Raw genomic sequence first — 22,523 nt, 5'->3', positions numbered from 1 at the left:
CTTAAAACCTCCCGTTGGAGATAACCTTAGGTCTAAATATCATATATAGTATAAATATCCTTGCTTGATAGTTGCTATCAGTTAGCTCGACTTAACGTTGTTACAATCAAAAGTTTAAAACTCTTTTTTCGTCAGAATACCACCAATTATTTGCCATGAAATTCTCGTGTCGAAAGGAAACTCTAGCAAAGAAGATTACTACTAAACCTAAAAATATCAAGAAAAAATAGTTTTTTCAGATCCTTACAATTTTTCATCAAATCAAAAACAATATTAAACCGTCCAATAGACTCATGCAATTTTTTTTAATTTTTTTGCACTTTCATCAATCGCATATTATTAATTCATACCTATTTTGACTGATATATATAACATGGACCACATATAATATTTAAAACTTCAAATTGTACTTCTATGTATCGAAACAGAATTAGGATTGTATGTGGTACTTGCATACAAATATGACTAAGCTGTTAATATGTCTCGATTCCGATCAACGAGTCGAGTCGAGTCATCTGTTGATCACATAGCAAGACGGCAAGAGTCTCGTTGTCCAATTAGCGAGTTCGGGGTCTAAGGGGAGTACAATGCTAGGTATAAGACTTTTTTTAGGGTGGGGTTAACGTCAATTAGGGGATTTTCTATATAATACTTTTGTTTACCCTAAGAAATGTTGTAATATGAAACTATGTATTACAGTTTCCAGTAATAAAGTTGGTCTCCCTTCCTTCCATAATTCATAGTTATGATGAAGAAATGCTCGTTTTCATCAACACTCTGCGAAACCGGTTTTGGTGATTTTACTCCAATAATAATGCAAACAAACAGGAACAAGTTGGTATCCATCCATGGTTTCCACTTTAAGAAAAAAAAAACATATATATCATCTGTTCCAACTTGTTGAACTCGCTCAAAACCGACAACTTGAGCGAACCATGAGAGAGCGATTCCCACCATCGACAACTACACAAGGCTAAACCAATCCATTAGGCAATGTTCAACAAAAAAAGAATTTCAAGTTTATATATTTTCCTTCTATTTTTTAGGTTTCTCAATTCATGGGGTTTTGTTTTGAACATATATATATACATTGGATACCTTAGAAGGGTTTTTAACAAAATGGTGTACAACGATTGAAAATAATATATCATAAAATTAAAAAGAAGAAAAAACTTAATCCCATGTAGTTCCAAAAGCTTGCCAAGACGAATGTACTTCATTCATATTGAACCAAAGAAATCTTTTATAAAAGAAAAACCAATGGAATCTTCTTTTTATATGAAAACTAAATTAAGGAGTAGTACTCAGTGAATTATTATCCTTCATAAACCTAATAAGTGGTCGTCTCTTTCTCAGACATATCTAATGGGACACCAATATGACGATTCGGTTTGCTGTGAGACAGTGAGAGTTAGGTCGATGTTCTTGTTCGTTATTCTAACAATCTGTAAATCAAGGATAAATTTAGGTGAATGAGTTAAGTTGGATTAGTCTCCGGCCCTTCTTCATGAGCTGAAGGTTAAACTCTTAATGGGCTCGACTTTGGTCTTATCTTAGTAATACAATCTGTGACAAACTGACTGACAAATATGTGTTCTTGAGTACAATTCGGAGACTAAAACACTAATATTTTCATTGTGGCTGAGAGCACTCTAGATATCATATCTTTTCAGGTTCAACTCTTAATGGGCTCGAGTTTGGCCTTACCTTAGTAATACAATCCGTGACAAACTGACTTGACAAATATGTGTTCTTGAGTACAATTCGGGGACTAGAACACTACTACTAATATTTTCATTGTGGCTACGAGCACTCTAGCTATCATATCTTTTCAACAACCCCAAGAGATTGAATCAGCAACCGTGCCTATGCCTAGCATTCTTGATCCTTCATAGCCAAAATTAAGTGGCACATTCCATCTCCTAAGTCGCAACAATTGGCGCCACATTTTTGCTAGCTACAACACTTGTGATAATGCTTCAGTGGAAGTTATTAGCCCATTTTTTATTTGTTTTTGCAACAAAGTACATTGAGGACTTTATTTATCATAAAAGATTACATTAGGATCATGAGTATTAAAAGTCTCCGTCATCATCGCCGCCGTCATAATCGTCTTCTCCGGAATCCAGATCATTCTCCACCTTCTCCGCTGCCTTTTCAGCTATGTTGTCTTCCACAGCCTCCACTCCCTCCGCTAACGCAACCCCACCCAAAACTCCGGCCACCGCACCAACCGCCAGTCCCGTCCCCATCCCACCGAACTTGCTCCCCTTCTCCGGCGCGTTTCCATACCCCGACTGTCCGTACGCAGCGTCACCATACCTCGCAGGCGCATACGACTCACCGTAAACAGGTGGCGGCGGCGGGTATGGCTCACTGTAAACCGTTTGTGGCGGCGCGTGAGTATGACCGTAAGGTGGTGGCGGCGCGTATGGGTCACTGTAAGGTGGAGGCGGCGCGTGAGTATGACCGTAAGGCGGCGCATGGTAAGATCCTGGAGCCGGATGATACGGAGGCTCTCTAACGGTGACTGTGACGTCGAGTTTGCCGTGAGGTCGGCCAGATGGACGTTTGAGCTCGAGGGTTTTCACGACGGGGACGTCCAAACCAATGACATCACGGAGGCTGAGATGAGCGGAGCCGATGAGAGGCTTTGTGTTCTCTTCACGTCCTGCGTGCACGATGTCGATGTAGACCTTGTCGCAATCGTCTTCGTGCGGAGGCAAAGGGATAACAAATGTCTCGTTCCACGTTGGACATGTGTCGCCGTCTTCGTCGACTCTCGTGGAGGATTTGTATTTCGGATCGATCCATACGACGGCATATGGCTTGTTTGGGCCGTTGCGCCAGTTCACGTTCTTGGTATCTCTCGCCGACGAGATCGTCACCTCTGCTTCTTGGACACGGGACGACATTTTTGTAGAGGGTGAGATTGGAACTTTGCTCGAACCAAAAGATAACATTTGGAGACCAATAATAAGTGTTTAGGACCATTGATATTATGACGATATATCAAGAACCTTCGGACCATTTCTCTTCGTTGTTTTACGTTTTTGTCCCCACTATTTTGCATGAAAAAAATAACATAAACATGCAACTGCTTTAGTATATATACATTTCTTAACTAATTTGTATATTGACTTAACGGAATGCAAAAAGATTCGTTGTCTTGAAATATGCTTAATTGCTTATGAGAAAATTATTTTAGCCTGGAAGATATAAGCCAACACGTTCAATCTATTGTCTACTACGCGTATACAATATTATTGCCGGCCAATCTTAAAAGTATCGGGCCATACATTCGAAATGGGCTATTTCAGAGACATGAACCACCGGGTCTCTTGTGACGTTTGGTACAAATTTACTGATAGAGCTGGTGCTAATAACGCCAACATCATTTCAGAACCGTGTGAAGTCTTCTTTTTTTTTTTTTGAATATGTGTGAAGTCTTCACTCTTCACTTAAAAGATCTGAACTCTTCATTGTGAGGAACTTGGTTTCAACGGTTACACAATCATTTTACCCAATCGAACTGTTTTTTTATTTATTAAGCCATTAAAAATGAATAATCTAGGTAAATTCCAGGCGAAAATGTATTCTTCAATTTAGTTATCCAAATCAAAAGTTATCGTAAGAGATGGGGACTTCTATCATTGGTTCCTCCTTCTGTCTTTCTTTGCAGCAAGTGTCCCCCATCTATTCGTATTATTTTCCATCGACTTTAAAGACACCAGCTGCATCTTTAATGACCCATACGCTCGTGTGGATCAGATAACATGTAATATTTTGTGTTGTAGATTGTTGGTTGGGCAGTAATTGTGAATTTCAATTTCTATATACAATCAAGAACATCTAGTGACCTTTTTTAGCTAGAAATTAAAGATACATGTGAATTTTAGTTACCAAACGTCGGTGCAATGAGCAAGGCTCTTTTTAAAAAGTTAAGACTTTGTGTAAACGCAAGTGCCTAGCTTTGTAAGTGGATGCATGTGAAGATCCTCCATAGACCTAAATTTTATGGGTTTTTTTTTTAAGAGTTTTAAACTAATTCTGTAGTATTTTAAGATATTTCATTGTATTTAAAAAACTTAAACTAAATGTCTTAGTAGCGGCTATATTTTTGTTCAATATCTTAGGCGAAGTTGGTTTTCTGCTATGCAACTTCATTGATGATGAGGGTGAGTTATACATGACGTTATATAGCTACAATATAATTAGAATTAGACAATATATTCTAACATGACAAATTCTGAAATAAATTTTCTATTGAAATTTACTGGCCAAGCCTTTACAACATAGCAGCAAACAGCTATGGTGGTCCATGCCATGTGAATACGAAATAACCGTTGTCATCTTTCACCGTATCATCCAAATGCAATAGCAACATCTTCTTCACAATCATTTCTCTTGTGCTACAAAACTCTTGTATGTCCGTAGCGACAACAATTCTTATGGTTCTACCAGCAAACCACTGGATACCAAATACAGAATAAACTTGATGAGTCCATCTTCTAACCAACAATAAGATCAATCAAATTTTGGCAAACTAAATAAATTGATTTACACCAACACAACTTTCTAAACCAGTTCGGTTTTCTGATCAATACTAATTTGCTCATCGTCACAACCAAACTAACAAATACTTTACAATGTTACACAGTCGATCGAGTGTCGGCTACTAAACTCCTTGTTTTTGTAAGACACAACATGTCACACTTGTTAATTGTTATCATTGTCTTCTTAAATTTTAATTGGTCTGCTGTTATTGCATTTTTTTTGGGGGTCAACTGTTATTGAATTCTCTAAAGCGACGTATTCTTGCATCGGATACATACAACAATTACAATACATACAATCAGTAGATACCATAAGAGTTTATTAGCCGGAGAAGTCGCTGTCCAACTTCCATAGTTACACTTACCAACTAACTAAATATGGCAAGTAAAGTCCTTGAAAATCCAATAAAGTATATTCTTTTTCCATATAAATATAAATACATTCATATAGACTATAGAGGCTGAGAAGGTTAAGAGGAAAATCATTTAAGAAAACCCAGCAACTTCACCTAATCCTTTTAAAAATTGGAAATTTTAATTTTGTTTCATTACCAAATTAAACCACACATTTGTTAACATGATAACGGTTGTCAGATCTGATATATCTTCTTATAAATTTAATGAAATATTTGGTAACGATATTAATTTTCCAAAAGAAGCAATTAAAATCAGGTTAACTAAATGGCAGTCATAAAACATCTGAATTAAAGTTTTTATTTAAAAAAAAACTATTAAAATGAAGGTGAAGGTCGTGGACACAATTAAAAGTCTAGGATTTTTGTTAATACAGGTACAGTCCATAATTTATACAATTAATTAGTTTGCTTTGGTTTGAATTTTGTTACCATCTTTATCGGCATTTATATAGTGTCCTAACCTGTAGCATCATTACTTTTGTATCTCAATTCTCAACCTCTACCCTAAATCTAAAACATGACTCAAACTTAACAATTCATGCAAACAGATTTATGGAAGTAGAGTTTAATTGAGTCATTAATTGAATCACAACTACTTCCATGAAACCTTAAATGCCGAACCCAACTACACACTGCAGCATATCTCTAGCTATAAAACACAGCCTTTCAGTTCTTTCTTCATCACTCTAGCCTCACCGCAAAAGAAAAAAAGGTTAATCAATACTTTTCTTGTGATCATCACCAAAAAAAAAAAACACACACACACAAATTGATCCAAGGCTAATTTAAAATCTTTCTTTCAACCATGAAGATAAAGATAATGAGCAAAACACATGTGAAACCAACAAAGCCAGTACTAGGGAAGAAACAATTCCTCCTCACCACGTTTGATCTTCCTTACCTTGCTTTCTACTACAATCAGAAGTTTCTCCTCTACAAGTTCGAGAACCTTCTAGATCTTGAGGAAGCCACTTTCACAAACGATGTCGTGGAGAAGCTCAAAGATGGTTTGGGTTTGGTTCTTGAAGACTTCTATCAGCTCGCCGGTAAGCTGGCCAAGGACGACGAAGGAGTCTTCCGTGTTGAGTACGACGCCGACGACACAGAGATTAACGGCGTAGAGTTCTCGGTAGCTCATGCTGATGAAGTCACAATCGATGATCTGACGGCTGAGGACGGAACGGCTATGTTCAAGGACTTGGTTCCTTACAATGCGATCTTGAACTTGGAAGGACTTAGCAGACCTCTCCTTTCAGTGCAGGTATAATTCTTTTAATCTTTTTAAGTGACGAAAGAAATCACAACTAGATGTCTAGATTGCTAGTACTGATCTCGGCATCTGAATTACGTGACCATCTCTATGTTGTTATATATGTTTACTTAAACTTTACGCATGTTATGTGATACTATAATTTTTTTAATAAATGTTTATTGAACCATCCGTCAATAAAATATTAACATTTTAAGGAGTAACATCACGTGATAATTAGCTAGAAAGAAAAGCAAAAATAAAAATTGCTCATAACTTCATAAGTGTGCACCCATCCTTCCACCAAGATTAAAAAAAAAAGTAATATAGCACGCAAAATGTTGACTTTAATTTTGATTCACACAAGTTAGATAAGAAAATTATTCACATTTATTAGCTCTTCTTTATAGATTCATAGAGTGTATACTAACAAGTGGTAAAAAAAAAAAACTCTACACGGCTTAACAATTTTGAGCTTCACATAATTATTGTATGTGAAGAAATATGTGTATGTGCAAATTGTGGATGTTCATCTCTGTGAAGCTTTACACATTATTTGTAGTCAATGGTTTGAGAAGCTCTTTTTTCAAATGTTTTGACTGTTTGTGTAGTTTTTATGAAAAAAAAAAAANACTTCTATCAGCTCGCCGGTAAGCTGGCCAAGGACGACGAAGGAGTCTTCCGTGTTGAGTACGACGCCGACGACACAGAGATTAACGGCGTAGAGTTCTCGGTAGCTCATGCTGATGAAGTCACAATCGATGATCTGACGGCTGAGGACGGAACGGCTATGTTCAAGGACTTGGTTCCTTACAATGCGATCTTGAACTTGGAAGGACTTAGCAGACCTCTCCTTTCAGTGCAGGTATAATTCTTTTAATCTTTTTAAGTGACGAAAGAAATCACAACTAGATGTCTAGATTGCTAGTACTGATCTCGGCATCTGAATTACGTGACCATCTCTATGTTGTTATATATGTTTACTTAAACTTTACGCATGTTATGTGATACTATAATTTTTTTAATAAATGTTTATTGAACCATCCGTCAATAAAATATTAACATTTTAAGGAGTAACATCACGTGATAATTAGCTAGAAAGAAAAGCAAAAATAAAAATTGCTCATAACTTCATAAGTGTGCACCCATCCTTCCACCAAGATTAAAAAAAAAAAAAAAAGTAATATAGCACGTATATTAAAATGTTGACTTTAATTTTGATTCACACAAGTTAGATGGGGAAAATTATTCACATTTATTAGCTCTTCTTTATAGATTCATAGATTGTATACTACGAAGTGGTAAAAAAAAAAACTCTATACGACTTAACAAATTTGAGCTTCACATGATTATTGTATGTGAAGAAATAATCATTTATAGAAAGCTCAAGATGCATGTTTTTATGTTTTGACTATACGCACGTATATAGGTAGTGTAGCTATAATATGTGTATGTGCAATTGTGCATGTTCATCTCTGTGAAGCTCTACACATTATTATTTGTAGTCAGTCAATGGTTTGAGAAGCTCTGTTTTTCAAATGTTTTGACTGCAAACTGTTTGTGTAGTTTTTTTTATGAAAAAAAAAAAAAAGAAGAAGATAAAATCGTATAACTGATACAACCACTAAATACAACATTCAGTCACCCACGTTATATGGATGTTGTTAATTTGGTGAGTTGCGGGACAAAAATCACAACGCCATGCACTTAGGTACAAAATATATTCAATTCAATAGATAAAAGTACTAAGTAAGGTAATATATATTAGTACACATTGGAGAATTTAATTTTCATTTATCAATCAATATCCTAAATAAATATGGATGGTCAGGATGGTCGATTTATCCCCAATGCATCTCAACTACTAAGATACGTTTCACATTCATTTTTCTTTTATCGATCGTTCCACGTTGATAACTATAAGTAAGTCATCACCACTCGTAATGTCACTCTTGATAAAACATATTTCCTGTTAAAAGATTTATAATTCAACGTATTCATACGTATAATAATACACACACGTAACTTACTTGTATACGATACTTTCATTACAACCAAATATAAAAAAGTTACGCATTAAATGTGCATTCAATGTATAAGCTTTTCAACAGGTGTGGTCGTTGAGATAGTCAATGATTTTTTCCAAACTGGTCTCGAAGCTATCGTCTAGTGACCAATCATATAATTCGATTTCAAAAATTAAAAAGATTCATATTGGCTCATGTCTCGACAAAAATTTTATTTGGTTTTGTTCAACAGGTGACTAAGCTTAAAGATGGAATTGCGATGGGCCTAGCTTTTAACCACGCAGTTTTAGACGGAACTGCCACATGGCACTTCATGAGCTCATGGGCCGAGATTTGTCGCGGAGCCCAATCCATCTCAACACAACCTTTCCTCGACCGAGCGAAAGCGCGTAACACGCGCGTGAAGCTCGACCTCACTGCTCCAAAGGACCCCAACGCAACCTCCAACGGAGACGACGCGGCTACTCCCGCGGCGGAACCGGCGAAGCTGGTGGAGAAGATCTTCAGGTTCTCGGACTCTGCTGTCCGCACGATCAAGTCAAGAGCCAATTCGGTAATCCCATCCGACGGTTCGAAACCATTCTCAACGTTCCAGTCACTCACTTCCCACATCTGGCGCCACGTCACCTTAGCGCGTGGGCTCAAACCCGAGGAGATAACGGTCTTCACCGTCTTCGCCGACTGTCGCCGCCGTGTCGATCCTCCGATGCCGGAAGAATACTTCGGAAACTTGATCCAGGCGATCTTCACCGGAACCGCGGCGGGACTACTGGCGGCGCACGGGCCGGAGTTCGGAGCATCGGTGATCCAAAAGGCGGTCGTGGCACACGACGCGAGTGCGATAGACGCGCGTAACGACGAGTGGGAGAAATCGCCGAAGATATTTCAGTTCAAAGACGCCGGAGTGAACTGCGTGGCGGTGGGGAGCTCGCCGAGGTTTAAGGTTTACGAAGTTGATTTCGGTTGGGGAAAACCGGAAACGGTTAGGAGCGGGTCGAACAACCGGTTTAATGGGATGATGTATTTGTACCAAGGCAAAGCTGGTGGTATAAGTATCGATGTGGAGATTACTCTTGAAGCTTCGGTTATGGAGAAGCTTGAGAAGAGCAAAGAGTTTTTATTGAGTGAGGAGCTGAGCAATAGCATTGGCAATGGCAATGGTAACGGGGTTGCTGTTTGAATGTGTTTTTTTTTTAGTTTTATTAAGGTTAATTAGTTTAATTAATCAAAAACTCCAGATTTTTGGTTAATTTAGCTAATTAATTTTTTTCATTAAGGAGTGAAAAGCCTTGTGGGTTATGAAGTATCAAGTATGGTAATAATTTGCGCTTGTGGTGTTGATAATAATCAGCAAGGATGCTGCCGTTGTGGTATTTGTATGATTATGTTTGTAGTGTTTGGTTTGGAGTTGTCGTATTTGGACCATGGGTTTTAAAGTGATTTTGTGTTATCAACTTCATGAACTTGTAATATGTCTTTAACATAGTCATTAGATCCTCTCAAGTCTCAATGCCATTTACATTTTGGATTTTACAAATTAAATAACGAGAAAAGTACAGGATTGTGTATTAATTAAGTTGTGAACATGACTTGAGATTTTGTAGGAAGTTATGAAAAATGGCAAAACTGGTCTTTTCGATGATGAATATGATTCTACTGATGATTTACAGATCACATTGCATTTGCATCTTAAGGTTTAACCAACATCGGTTAAAAAAAGTAAAAAAACTAAACCATCGTGTGTAAGATTTGGGAGATTTCAATTAAAAATTAAAATTGTTTCGATTAGAAAAAACTAAACAAATTAAAAATTGTTTCGATAACATCTATGGTTGAAAATGTATAATTTTTTAAAAAATCATTCAATTGTTAAAACAAAATTTGACAGCAAAAATAAATATTGTTAAATTTGTTTTGTGACTGAATTTTAATTAAATCAAAACCCTAAAATCAAAACTTCTCCTTGTTTTTTGTTCTCAGCCGTCGTCGTCCGTTTAACAGAGCAAGACGACGACGAGAGTGAAAGCCTTTGTTTCGCATTTGGTGTCGACTCATGTTTTCATTAATACTCCAACGAGGGAGAAGGTCTCAATGGCGCACTTTGACAAAAGCTACTCCTTTTACTCAACCCTTCTCTTCTTCTACTATCGCTACCACCACCAACACCAACAAAGATCTGCTGAGTCTTGAAGATGAAAGAAAAAAGAAGACTTTCACAGTCTCTTACCTTATCGACTCCTTAGGACTAACTACAAAACTCGCCGAATCAATCTCAATGAAAGCCAGTTTCGACAAAAGAGGTAACCCAGATTCAGTCCTGAAACTTCTAAGAAGCTACGGATTCACAAACTCTCAAATCTCAAGTATCATCGCTACTTACCCACGTTTCCTTATTGAGAATCCTGAGAAGTCTCTTCGTGCTAAGCTTCATTTCTTGAAACTTAACGGAGCTTCAAGCTCTGAGCTTACTGAGATTGTTTCCAAAGTTCCTAAAATCTTGGGGAAGAGTGGAGGTAAATGGATTAGTCATTACTATGATTATGTCAAAGAGATCTTACAAGATCAAGATAACACTTCTTCTTCTTCTTCTTCTTCTTCTTCTTCTTCTTCTTCTTCCAAGCAGACCAATCGAACTCGAAACGTATCGGTTTTGAGAGAAATGGGAGTGCCTCAGAGACTGTTGTTAAACTTGTTGATCTCTAGAGCTAAACCGGTTTGTGGTAAAGAAAGATTTGAAGAATCGGTTAAGAAGATCGTTGAGTTAGGGTTTGATCCGGCTAGTCCTAAGTTTGTGAATGCTTTGTATGTTTTCTATGAGCTTAGTGATAAGACAATAGATCAGAAAGTGAATGCTTATAAAAAGTTAGGACTTAGTGTGAATGAAGTTTGGGCAGTTTTCAAGAAATGGCCTTTCTCGTTAAAATACTCTGAGAAGAAGATTATTCAAACGTTTGAGACTTTGAAACGTGTTGGTCTAACGGAGGAAGAGGTACGCTTGATGGTTAAAAGGTACCCTGAATGCGTAGGCACTTCAGAGGAGAAGATAGTGAAGTCAGTCGAGACTTTTCTCGAGCTAGGATTCACTAAAGACGAGTTTGCGATGATCATAAAGCGACATCCTCAGTGCGTTGGCTTAGCTGCGGATTCGGTTAAGAAGAAGACTGAGTTTCTTGTGAAGACGATGGGTTGGTCTTTGAAAGTTGTGGCTTCAACACCTATTGTACTTGGATTCAGCTTGGAGAAGTTCATTTTCCCTAGGTGTAATGTAATCAGAGTTCTTGTTACGAAAGGGCTGATCGATGAAGTCCCTGCGATCTCTACTGTTTTGACGAGTCCGAAGCTGAAGTTTTTGAAGCTTTTTGTGGAGAAGCATAAGAGTGTCTCACATGATTTGATCTCTATCTTCACTGGAGATAGCAGTCTAATAGATTAGATAGCACTGTGAAGAAAAGAAAAAGTTCCAAACCTCAAAGATTGGTTATTGTTGATTTGTATCATGAGATATGTGTTCAGTCTCCCAATTTTGTTGTAAAGAAACATTTTTAGGGAGTCAAACAATTAAATAAGGACAGTTTTCAGACAAGAACACTTACTGTCGTTTTGGCAATTAAGGGTGTGTTTACTATTTGTCTCCAAAGTTAGTCTTGTAATTTGTTTTTAACCTTTTTTTTTGTGTGGTCGCAAAATCTTCTAAAACATGAGATTTCAAGTAAAACACCTAACACTAATTATAATCTTGTAGAAACTGATAATTTGTTATTGAGTATAAGGATACGATTTATAAACAGAGTAATACACAAGAAAGGGAAGATATATGTGCAGTAATTGTAAATAAAGCAGAGGAGAGATTTGAGTCAAATCAAATCTTCCGTTACAGATATGGACATTCCTAATACTAATCTCTCCAATTTTTTTTTTTTTTTTCCTTTCTCATATTTAATAAATTGTAAGGCCCAGAAATAGATAAGAAGACAGAGAAGGTTAACCACTCCATATCTATATACTCTTATCTTACCTCACCAAACCAAAAAAAAAAACTCTCTCATTTCTTTTTCAACGTTGCTTCTTAACAACTTTTTTGAAACCTCAAAAAAAAACTTCTCCAATGTCGGAAGAGATACGAGAGCAGCATGATCTCGCCGACTCTAAACCTTCTCCACCGCCACAGAAGCATGGTCTCATCAGCCGCAAAAGACAGCTTGTGTTTCTCGCCCTCATGATTTTTCTAGCCGCAAAAGGATTCGTAGGAATCCAAGACATAGCGTTTGTAATATTGTGTACTATCTACTTGTTTGTGGTCATGGCTAGATTTGCCTATCCTCGCAAGCAAACAGAGCAGAAGAAGAGACTCGCACCTAAAAGCAAACTCTTTCGAGCTTACTTCCTCGGCACTGCCATCATAGGTTACTCATCTGATTTCTTCTAAGTTTTCTTTTTATATTTTTCCTTATGAATAAATCAAACTCTCTCTTAGGTCTACTCTTCCCTATCTGCTACGTCGGAGATGGAATATACCGTGGAGACGTTCACGGCGTTGGAGCCGTCGCACCGCATCTATTCCTCCTCTCAGGTCAAGTGTTCATAGAACCTATAGGTTTCTCCGACAAGTATTCAACTCCAGTTGCTAGTCTTGTACCTGTCTTCTACAACATTTATCGCCTTTACCCGCTTTTGGATTGGGTTAAAGCAGAATTCTCGGATACTCAGCGTCCCGGTGGTTCGGTGAGAGTATACGCAGGAAGAGCCATTGCGTCGGTGAACACGGTGATGTGGTTTTACAATCTGTTTGGTTTCTTGTTGCCTGTGCTTCTTCCTCGGTCTTTTGAGATTTACTTCTCCGATGATAACAAAGATAATTGAATGGTTTGTATTCATTGTCTGGTTTAGAAAACTCCCATGGTACATGTATAAGTGTATCTGCTTTTGTGTCTTTTATGTCTCGATCGGGTAAAAGTTTTTTTTTTGTCTAAATAATTTACTAAGTGGGGTGAGAGAGTTATTTTTTCACCACTAAAACAATGAAAAGGTTGTTCACTCTTGATACATACGCAAATCTTTCAACAGTAATAAGTCACGATTACAAACTTAATTTAAGTATTTGACACCACAAATTACACATTCAACAACTTTGGCCTAGTATATAGAACTTCGAACTCAGTAGGAGCAACGTCGTGTTGCCTCCTCGTAATCTCTTGAAACCATCATAAATATCTTCAGATCCTTCGACTAATCGTAAATATCCCCAATCTCTTTTTTAAGCAGTCCCGGCCCTTAACATGTCAATGCAAAAGTCCAATCATTACACAAAACTCTATCACAGGTTATGAAAGGTCCAACAATTAAACAGAGTTTGTGAAATTGCGAAATGGAATTGTGGATTAAAAAAAGTAAACTGTGATATTTTGCATGATCGAAACAGTTTTGCTGATGTCTCTTGTTTGATTTTTGTTTTAAAGGTTGACTTTGGGTTTAGGATACTCTCTGTAGACGAGATTTTGAAAGATTTCTGACTCAAAAGGGTAAAAAAAGAGAAATTGAAGGAGTCGATGATGATAAGCTAACCTGTTTTGCTGAAAGTCCAATGCCTTGCAAATCATCAAGCTGAAATAGATAATACAAAAAGCTTAGAAACAAACCAAAACTGATTTGGAGACATGTTCGATAATACATGTAACTAAAACGCATGTTATTTTTAAGTCATATAAAAGTTTATTGTTAATTCATTGTGACAGGGATGCAACTTCTCATTTGTAAAACACTGTGGCACTTACCGTGTGAAATGGAGATTCATCGCGAAGCTCAACTATGTAAGTTGCTCTTTTCTCGCCAATACAAATCTGGTTCTAAAATATTTACCTTGCTTTAAGTGCAGAAGCAGCAGTGTTGATTTTAGTCTTTCTCTCTGTCACATTTCCTCTTACCACTGTCTGTTTTTTCTAGAAGTAGCAGACACAGTCAAAGGTGTCTGTCTCCTTTGAGCAGCAGAGGATAGTGAAATAGATTTTTCAAGACCGTTGATGTTCTTCTTAGTAGGATTATTCATGGCTCGGTTACCGCCTAGACAGATCCGTAATGCTAAGTTTAGCATGTAAAAGGAGTCTTGGCTAAATTCCCGGGGCTGAAACAAAAAAAAGGGTTAGCATCGCCTGCAATTACATTTAGTTAACCATAAACTGAAAATAAATAACTCAAAAGCAAGCAAAGTATCAACCAAACAAGTGATCAGCAATGTTCTGTTGCATCCTTGTAAACAATCCTTCAACATGCGAGTGAGTTTGCTCTCCCGATATGGTACATGAGATTCATTTGCATTGAGAGCATACATGACATGACATTCTGTAAAGCATAAATCGACTTATTTATCCTGGCAATCTCTAGAGGAGCTAAGGCACTGTTTTGTTTCCTGGAGTCCTCCTATCCTGTTAGAGGAAGACAACTCCCATCACATGCTGACACAAGATTATCATGTAGAAAAGATAATTTAAATGTGACACTGAAAATACTCAACCTGCCATATCAAGAAAATTCATCCTCCCATGAGAGTCTGCATTGGCACTGGTAACATGTATCATCACACCTTTATGACTCCCAACTGGAGGCTCTGATAAGTATTGAGAGAAAGGAGCTTGATGCTGAGCTGGCAGCAGAAAGGAAGAGAAGAAGAAGTTAGTTAGCAATATCAGATCATGAGGATCACTATAAATAGAAGAGAGAGTGTTTAGTAAAGACCATCCTGCGTGATCAACATTGTGAGTTTGTTAGATCAGAGCTGCGTCTCTGTTCATGGTGATAAGAGAGGAGAACTGTAACTCCGATCTTATCAGTCAGGGTTCATCATTGGTATTGGGGAATTGAGAAGAGATAAGAGAGAAGAGATCACACCTTCAAAGCTTATCAGGCTCATTACTCAGCTTCTGAGTTTTCTTGATACCAAAATATAAGTTCTGGAATTATGAGAGAGACTTGACAGGTGCCTGAAAAGCAGAAACTTTAAAATATTAATGATGCTGCAAAAAAACGCATGTCTCAACGCTTTTAACTAAAGAACACTAAATATGACTTGCCTGTGAAAGTCCCTTGAGTTGAATTTTAACAGAAGATTAAAAGCTTGAAACCGACTTAGTTGTAGCTTTAAATTTAAGCATATAGTTTGGAATTTAAGTTTCAAAATATGAACTCTGGATTGGTCAGACAAAAGAGCATCCCTTGCGGTATAACATTTTCCATATTCAACATCCACTGTAAGATCTTCTGTTCTCTTTTGGCAGCTCAAGAGATGAAATAGTACTCACCCTGAGATTATTTATCAAGAGGGTAATGTATTTTTCAAAAGCATTGTATTCATTTTATCACTTTCGCTACAATCTCTAGAAGACAAAAATTGCAGCTTTCATAAAATCAGACACAATATATGTAGATACAATAATAATAAAAAACTTCAAGCTTCATTTCTAGAGAAGCAAAATTGCTGATTATTTTTTGGGTCTGCTTATATCCGATGCAGGCTCTGCTGAGGAAGAAGGGAAAGAAGAGAGTATTTTTGATTAACAAATGATGAGATTGTACATAATGATCTTTTTGGCTCTCTGGCTCTTTTTTTAGCTGCAAATCAATTAGTTAGTTATAATTAAGGCCTTTGTGTAACAATTTATTCATGAGGAAAATCAATCTTTGTTTATATAAATCAAAAATCCCATTTAAGTTACATTTTGATCTCACAACAAATGTCACTGCTCTGCAGTCGTATTACATTTTAAACAATTGGTCACATGGAGTATGTTACAAGGAAGAATGACAAGTTATATGATACAACTACAATGAAGTAACTAACACAAGTAATCATATAAATATATTTGGTATGGATTTAGTGACTTTTATATCTGCAAAAAAAGCTTGAAAGATCTTAGTGATTGTGATTGATTATATAGATACACTGATAACGGTTAGATTGATCTGCAATAAAAGCTTGTGAAAGAACTTACTACAACGGTTAGATTGATTTTAACGGAAATCGAATCCAATCCAGATTGTGACAACAAACGAAAAAGAGGAAAATTACAATTACTGATATATATAAACATATATATATATATATAAACGAAAAAAGGAAAATTAGTAAACGCGTATATCATATCATTAAATGAAGAGAAATAATGGAAATCGAATTTTCTACATAAATAAATAACGCTGAAGTTGTGTGTGTGTGTTTACCCTAATTCTCATCAAAAGAAACTAAAAAGCTTCTTCTTCTCTCTCTCTGTAAACAAACAAAACAACGTACAACAATGGTTTCTTCTTCTTCTTCTTCAATGTTGGCTTCTTCTTCTTCTTCAATGTTGTCGGTGAGGAACAGAAGGTGTTTCAAGAAACACCGTTCGCTCTCTTCCGTATCAAAGAAGACAACAAATCTTGCTGCAAGAGAAAAGACCATGTTTAAGAAAGCATCCGAGCTTTCGATCCTTTGTGATGTCGAAGTCTGTGTTATATACTACAACCGCGATGGAGAACTCGTCGGGACATGGCCGGAAGATCAATCCAAGGTTCGAGACATGGCAGAGAGATACAGCAAACTCAACGATAGCGAGAGACGCAAGAAAAGCACAAACCTTTCTCAGTTTCTGAATAAGAAGACCGACAAGAAGACATCTTTAGATATCAATGACAAGAGATTCTCTGAGAAACTTTTGGAGATGGAGGCTTCGTTAGAGAGTAATATACGGGTGTTACAAGATCAGCATCTTCGGGTGTTACAGAACCAGTCTCAGACAGAACCCCTCGATCAGAACCCTTTGGTGTCTTCCCCCGGCTTCTTCACAACATTGATGAGCGGTGGTGGTGTGTCAAAAACAGAGCAATACCTATCGACGCCTTCATCGACTCAACAACTTCCCATGGTGATGATGCAGACACAAACCCCACCACCACTTGTCCACTTTGATGATCAGTTGTTTGCCGAGTGGAATCCGTCGTCTTTTTCTTTTGCAGAAGATCCATCATTGATGTTCTCTTCTTTTTACCATTGAAGAATATTAGGTCTTTGACTTGGTCAACGTACGGTTTCTTATTTTCTATTATGTATGATTTGATTACGACGAAGTTAGATTATGATGAGTTTGTAACTCTGTGGCCGATTTAGTATATTTAGGGTTTGTTATGAATTTTTGTGTCTTTTATGTCTCGATCGGGTAAAAGTTTTTTTGTCTAAATAATTTACTAAGTGGGGTGAGAGAGTGAGGCATACAGATTGAAAGTTCTTTTTCACTCTTGATACATACGCAAATCTTTCAACAGTAATAAGTCACGATGACAAACTTAATTTAAGTATTTGACACCACAAATTACACATTCAACAACTTTGGCCTAGTATATAGAACTTCGAACTCAGTAGGAGCAACGTCGTGTTGTCTCTTGAAACCATCATAAATATCTTCAGATCCTTTGACTAATCGAAAATATCCCCAATCTCTTTTTTTAGCAGTCCCTTAACCTGTCAATGCCAAAGTAAAACACTATCAGAGGTTATGAAAGGTACAACAATGAAACAGAGTTTGTGCAATTGTGAAATGGAATTGTGGATTAAAAAAAGAAAACTGTAATATTTTGCATGATCGAAACAGTTTTGCTGATGTCTCTTGTTTGATTTTTGTTTTAAAGGTTGACTTTGGCTTAGGATATTTAGACGAGACTTTGAAAGATTTGGTCACCAACTTCTGACTCAAAGGGGGAAAAAAGAGAAATTAAAGGAGTCCAATGATGATAAGCTAACCTGTTTTGCTGAAAGTCCGATGCCTTGCAAATCATCGAGCTGCAATAGAAAATACAAAAAGCTTACATACACACCAAAACTTTACATTATAACTAAAGGCATGCTATTTTAAGTCATATCAACAGTTCACTGTTAATCCATTGTGATAGAGATGCAACTTCTCATTTGTAAAACACTGTGGCACTTACCGTGTGAAATGGAGATTCATCGCGGAGCTCAACTATGTAAGTTGCTCTTTTCTCGCCAATACCCTGTCATTCATCAATATAGGCCACAAACAAGTTAGGTACTAAACTATAAACAAGCAGTTAAATATTTGAAAATTCTGATTAAGCTAGTCATCTCACCTTTAACTTCTTTAGATCTTCCCTGTAAATACACAAGAGAAGAGAAAAGCCTAATTTAGTTTTACTTCTTTATAAACCAATATAGACAGGATTTCTAAATAATAATGACACAAACATACATGTAAATTCAACTGATTACACATTTACACCCGAAGACATTACATCAAGATTTGGAAAGCTTCTAATACTCAAAAAGAAAGTTTATTTATGTGTATTTTGTGTTTACCTTAAGAAAATTTTAAAAAGAAAAAAAAAACTTACTTTCCAGCTGTGTTTATGAACTTCAGGTAATCTCCAACAGCAGAGTTCTGTACAGAAACAAAAGATGCATTATGTCAATTATAAGGTTTATGTTAATTTCAATGAAAAGACAATCTTAATCAAAACTTGTGAACTCTTTTTACCTTCAGTTTAGAGCTGTGTGCGCTATATGTCCTCCAAGGACTGCAGTCAACGTTGGAAGGCATAGTTTTCTCAGGCGTTCTTAGCTCTAGACTGACAACAGCTTCAGCAGTAATATCACTGTGCTCTGATGCTTCTTCTGCCTGAGATTCAGTAAAGGGAGTTTGATATTTCTCAGGTACTGATAGTTGGTTTGAGAATTTGCATATCGACTTCAAATTGTTTGACAGATTTTGAAGTCGGATGCTAAGCGGTGGTGATGCACTTTCGTTGCCTAGCAAACTGTTGTTTTCTTTGTCCAGGTTTTCACCTACCATATAGAGAAAGACCAGAAATTGAGCAAAAGGTTTCATTGTATTACTTTCATAGATTAATGTCACACGACTCACAACCTACCTTCATTAACCACCAGAGGGAGATCTTCTTCAGTGACTGAATTGTTGTCATCCCTCTCTACGATTGGTGCTGCCATACGAAAAAATAAATAAGTTAACTTTTCCTTTAAACCAGACTCTTCTTTATCAACTTTCCTGTCTCACCTTTGTCTGCAAAAGCATCATCACATTGAGTGGCTCCTGAAACCTTTTCCTCATGTTTCCGGGGTGTCTCCTAAAGATTAATGGAATAACTGTTAGACTAATTATACCCAGATGTTGAAACAAAACATAGTACCTATACAAATTACCTTATCTGTAGTGTCAACAACTTCAGAGCTTAAAGAGACACTTGTTGAATAGCTCTAGAAATGAAAAGAAGTAAATATTAGGTATTCTGACCAAACTGAATTTCATTCTTTAAATTTGTTTTGCATCAGTCTGAGATGCAGAGAAGTTGCAGAAGGAGAATTTACCGGTTCCATGGCTACTGCAGAACATGAGTAAGCCAGAGAATTCTGCAAAGAAGTCAAAGCCAACCGTGATCCACTGAATGTAAGTAATGTCTTGCAAATTTTCATATTGACGTTAATAGAAATTATTACCTCTTCTACCAAAGAAGATTGAGAATCTGTAACAGTAAAAGATGAACAGACTTCCTACAATAGCAAAAAAAGAGTTTGTAAGTAAAGCCTTAGTAATATATAGCCATGCAGCTCCTATTAGTTCAATATCGCAGATACTTACTTCTTTCGATGAGGAGGCTTGAACGCTAAAGACAACCTTCGAGGTGGAGATTTCCTGCATCAACATAAACACAAGTATCATTTGAGGTGAGAAAAGAAACCGAAGAGAGTTACTCTAATATCCAGAACGAAGATGCTCTACCTTTTTAAGTGTCATCTTTGCTTTGCCTTCCATCTACAAAATCCACAAAAAAAAATCTGACTAAACTATTTCTGAATTTACAAGGGTAAAAGCGAAAGTTGAATTACCTTCTTAGAGATATTTTTACATTTCGCTGAATCATTCGCTTCACCAAACAGTTTCCTTCAATCATTGCAAAAAAAAAGAATCATCATTTTATGATGTTGTAAAACTGAACAACAGAACAGATGAAGGTATAACAAGGATATCAAGGCTTAAAGTTGATACAAAGCTGGTTCTGAAAGATTTACCTTGCTTTAAGTGCAGAAGCAGTAGTGTTGATTTTAGTCTTTCTCTCTGTCACATTTCCCCTTAGCACTGTCTGTTTTCTAGAAGTAGCAGACACAGTCGAAGGTGTCTGTCTCCTTTGAGCAGCAGAGGATAGTGAAATAGATTTTTCAAGACCGTTGATCTTCTTCTTAGTAGGATTAGTCGTGGCTCGGTTACCACCTTGACAGATCCGTGATGCTAAGTTTAGCATGTAAAAGGAGTCTTGGCTAAATTCCCGGGGCTGAAACAAAAAAAGGGTTAGCATCGCCAGCAATTACATTCAGTTAATCATAAACTGAAAATAAATAACTCAAAAGCAAGCAAAGTGATCAACCAAACAAGTGATCAGCAATGTTCTGTTGCATCCTTGTAAACAATCCTTCAACATGCGAGTGAGTTTGCTCTCCCGATATGGTACATGAGATTCATTGGCATTGAGAGCATACATGACATTCTGTAAAGCATAAATCGACTTATTTATCCTGGCAATCTCTAGAGGAGCTAAGGCACTGTTTTGTTTCCTGGAGTCCTCATATCCTGTTAGAGGAAGACAACACCCATCATATGCTGACACAAAATAATCACGTAGAAAAGATCATTAAAATGTGAGATTAAAAATAGTCAACCTGCCATATCAAGAAAATTCATCCTCCCATGAGAGTCTGCATTGGCACTGGTAACATGTATCATCACACCTTTATGACTCCTAACTGGAGGGTCACTACTCAGCTTCTGAGTTTTCTTGAGACCAAAATATAAGTTGTGGAATTCTGAGAGAGACTTGACAGGTACCTGTGAAAACCAGAAACTTTGAGTAATTAATGATGCTGCAAAATCCGCATATCTCAAGACTTATGCTAAAGAACACTAAATATGACTTGCCTGTGAAAGTCCCTTGAGTTGAATTTTCCCTTGTGCACCTTCTAGTACAGTAACAACTCGCTTTTCTTGGTCTAAGAGATCATACACAGTTTCCTGAAACACCTCATAAACCGATACAGAAACTGAGTCTCCTCTTTCCTCAGCCATAGATAACATCTCAGACATTGTAAGGACGGCTAAACCAAACTCCCTCTCGTTACCCTACAAACACCATGTTCGTACATCACTCAGTTAACATTTTCATCTATAGACTATAGTGATAATATCACAATCAATGCTTTGAATACCTGGATTAGGTGTGTTTTTCCGCTACTTCTTGCTCCATGGGCAATAACATTAGCATCTTTACCCTCAAATACACTAGAGATAAGCGGTGTTATCTCCTTAGTGAGAATCAAACCTGTAGTTTCACTCTCTTCGTAGCAGTAGTCCAATTTATACGAGTCTTTCGAACTGTCACAAACACACACACAAAAAAAAAAAGACTTACTCATTAATTAGGCTTGAACAATTGCTAATCCACTACAGACTGAGAATCTAAGTGTATATATATATTCACAGTAAAAATTTTGGTGTCTAATGATGCCATATCTCCATAACACAAGAGTTGATATAAACAAACCTTATAGATTAAATCAAACAGTTCCATGACAAAATCCGATAAACCCAACTCAAAATCGCAAATGAATTCTCAACAAAACAAGTCAACAACAAATATAGATAAAGTAATCGAAGAAAATTCAGAAATTTAGATTAAATTGAGAATCAAAATTGTAGTCGAAACTCGAAAACCTGGAGATGCAACTCATTTCGGAAATTGTAACCAACCAAATAGAGGGGGAAGAAGTGAAATTACCCAGCGAATTGAGCTCCAAAAGAAATCGTAACACTCTCACCCACCGGCTTTTGGATCAGTATTGATCCTGTTGACGACGGATCCGTGGAGGGTTTAACCCTAGCCACAACCCGAACCAGTTTCGTCATCTTCGTCTCCATAATCTCAAAATTTTAGGTTTTTTTTTTTTCTCTCACTGGTAGAATTCGAAATTGAACAAACAAAAGAGAATCTCTTTAGATAAAAAAGGGAGAAGAAACGTTCTGAATCTGAAGATTTTTTGTTTCCTATGAGAGAAAGAGAGAGAAATGAAATGAGCCCGTTAAGTAAAATTTTCAAATTCTAGAAGTCTGTCTGGCTCCTTCGATGACTCCGAAATTGGTCCTACCTAGGCGTATGTGAGAAGCTTACACACAAAAAACGATACCGTTTTCGAAATGGGGAATAAACGCACCGTTTAGAGGGTTCGTCT

At 36.9% G+C, this 22,523-nt stretch overlaps 6 protein-coding genes across 8 annotated transcripts; 4 read left to right on the top strand and 2 right to left on the bottom strand.

Moving 5' to 3' along the window:
• Positions 1,979-3,046, bottom strand: LOC104770764 (protein SRC2 homolog). The gene has a single exon (XM_010495222.2). It carries the CDS (start codon positions 2,961-2,963, stop codon positions 2,076-2,078), a length of 888 nt encoding a protein of 295 aa, XP_010493524.1. The 5' UTR covers positions 2,964-3,046; the 3' UTR covers positions 1,979-2,075.
• On the top strand, positions 5,632-9,751 carry LOC104772510 (BAHD acyltransferase DCR-like). 2 transcript variants are annotated; one of them, XM_019242508.1, is made up of 3 exons: positions 5,636-6,032; positions 6,886-7,086; positions 8,481-9,751. In XM_019242508.1, exons 1-3 carry the CDS (start codon positions 5,778-5,780, stop codon positions 9,426-9,428), a joined length of 1,404 nt encoding a protein of 467 aa, XP_019098053.1. In that variant the 5' UTR covers positions 5,636-5,777; the 3' UTR covers positions 9,429-9,751. The 2 variants fall into 2 exon arrangements, with proteins under 2 accessions (XP_019098054.1, XP_019098053.1); XM_019242509.1 differs by lacking the exon at positions 6,886-7,086 and having other exon boundaries at positions 5,632-6,233.
• On the top strand, positions 10,199-11,873 carry LOC104770763. Its single transcript, XM_010495221.2, has one exon. It carries the CDS (start codon positions 10,302-10,304, stop codon positions 11,679-11,681), a length of 1,380 nt encoding a protein of 459 aa, XP_010493523.1. The 5' UTR covers positions 10,199-10,301; the 3' UTR covers positions 11,682-11,873.
• On the top strand, positions 12,228-13,293 carry LOC104770762. Its single transcript, XM_010495220.1, has 2 exons — positions 12,228-12,651; positions 12,723-13,293. The coding sequence occupies exons 1-2, from the start codon at positions 12,354-12,356 to the stop codon at positions 13,106-13,108; spliced, it is 684 nt and encodes a 227-aa protein (XP_010493522.1). The 5' UTR covers positions 12,228-12,353; the 3' UTR covers positions 13,109-13,293.
• Positions 16,559-17,271, top strand: LOC104772509 (agamous-like MADS-box protein AGL53). The gene has a single exon (XM_010497112.1). It carries the CDS (start codon positions 16,582-16,584, stop codon positions 17,269-17,271), a length of 690 nt encoding a protein of 229 aa, XP_010495414.1. The 5' UTR covers positions 16,559-16,581.
• On the bottom strand, positions 17,487-22,342 carry LOC104770761 (kinesin-like protein KIN-10C). Of its 2 annotated transcripts, none has more exons than XM_010495218.1 (20): positions 22,073-22,342; positions 21,504-21,669; positions 21,217-21,417; positions 20,961-21,126; positions 20,669-20,871; positions 20,316-20,575; positions 20,133-20,187; positions 20,026-20,058; positions 19,885-19,938; positions 19,743-19,796; positions 19,614-19,655; positions 19,449-19,502; positions 19,303-19,372; positions 19,160-19,228; positions 18,766-19,073; positions 18,623-18,669; positions 18,362-18,383; positions 18,203-18,265; positions 18,015-18,053; positions 17,487-17,735 (listed from the first exon to the last, which is right to left on the bottom strand). In XM_010495218.1, the coding sequence occupies exons 1-20, from the start codon at positions 22,210-22,212 to the stop codon at positions 17,691-17,693; spliced, it is 2,091 nt and encodes a 696-aa protein (XP_010493520.1). In that variant the 5' UTR covers positions 22,213-22,342; the 3' UTR covers positions 17,487-17,690. The 2 variants fall into 2 exon arrangements, with proteins under 2 accessions (XP_010493520.1, XP_019098031.1); XM_019242486.1 differs by having other exon boundaries at positions 21,504-21,670; positions 22,080-22,295.

This window comes from Camelina sativa, chromosome 20 (genome assembly GCF_000633955.1).
Source record: "Camelina sativa cultivar DH55 chromosome 20, Cs, whole genome shotgun sequence".
Lineage (NCBI taxonomy): Eukaryota > Viridiplantae > Streptophyta > Magnoliopsida > Brassicales > Brassicaceae > Camelina > Camelina sativa.
This window is presented reverse-complemented; position numbering and strand designations above follow the sequence as displayed.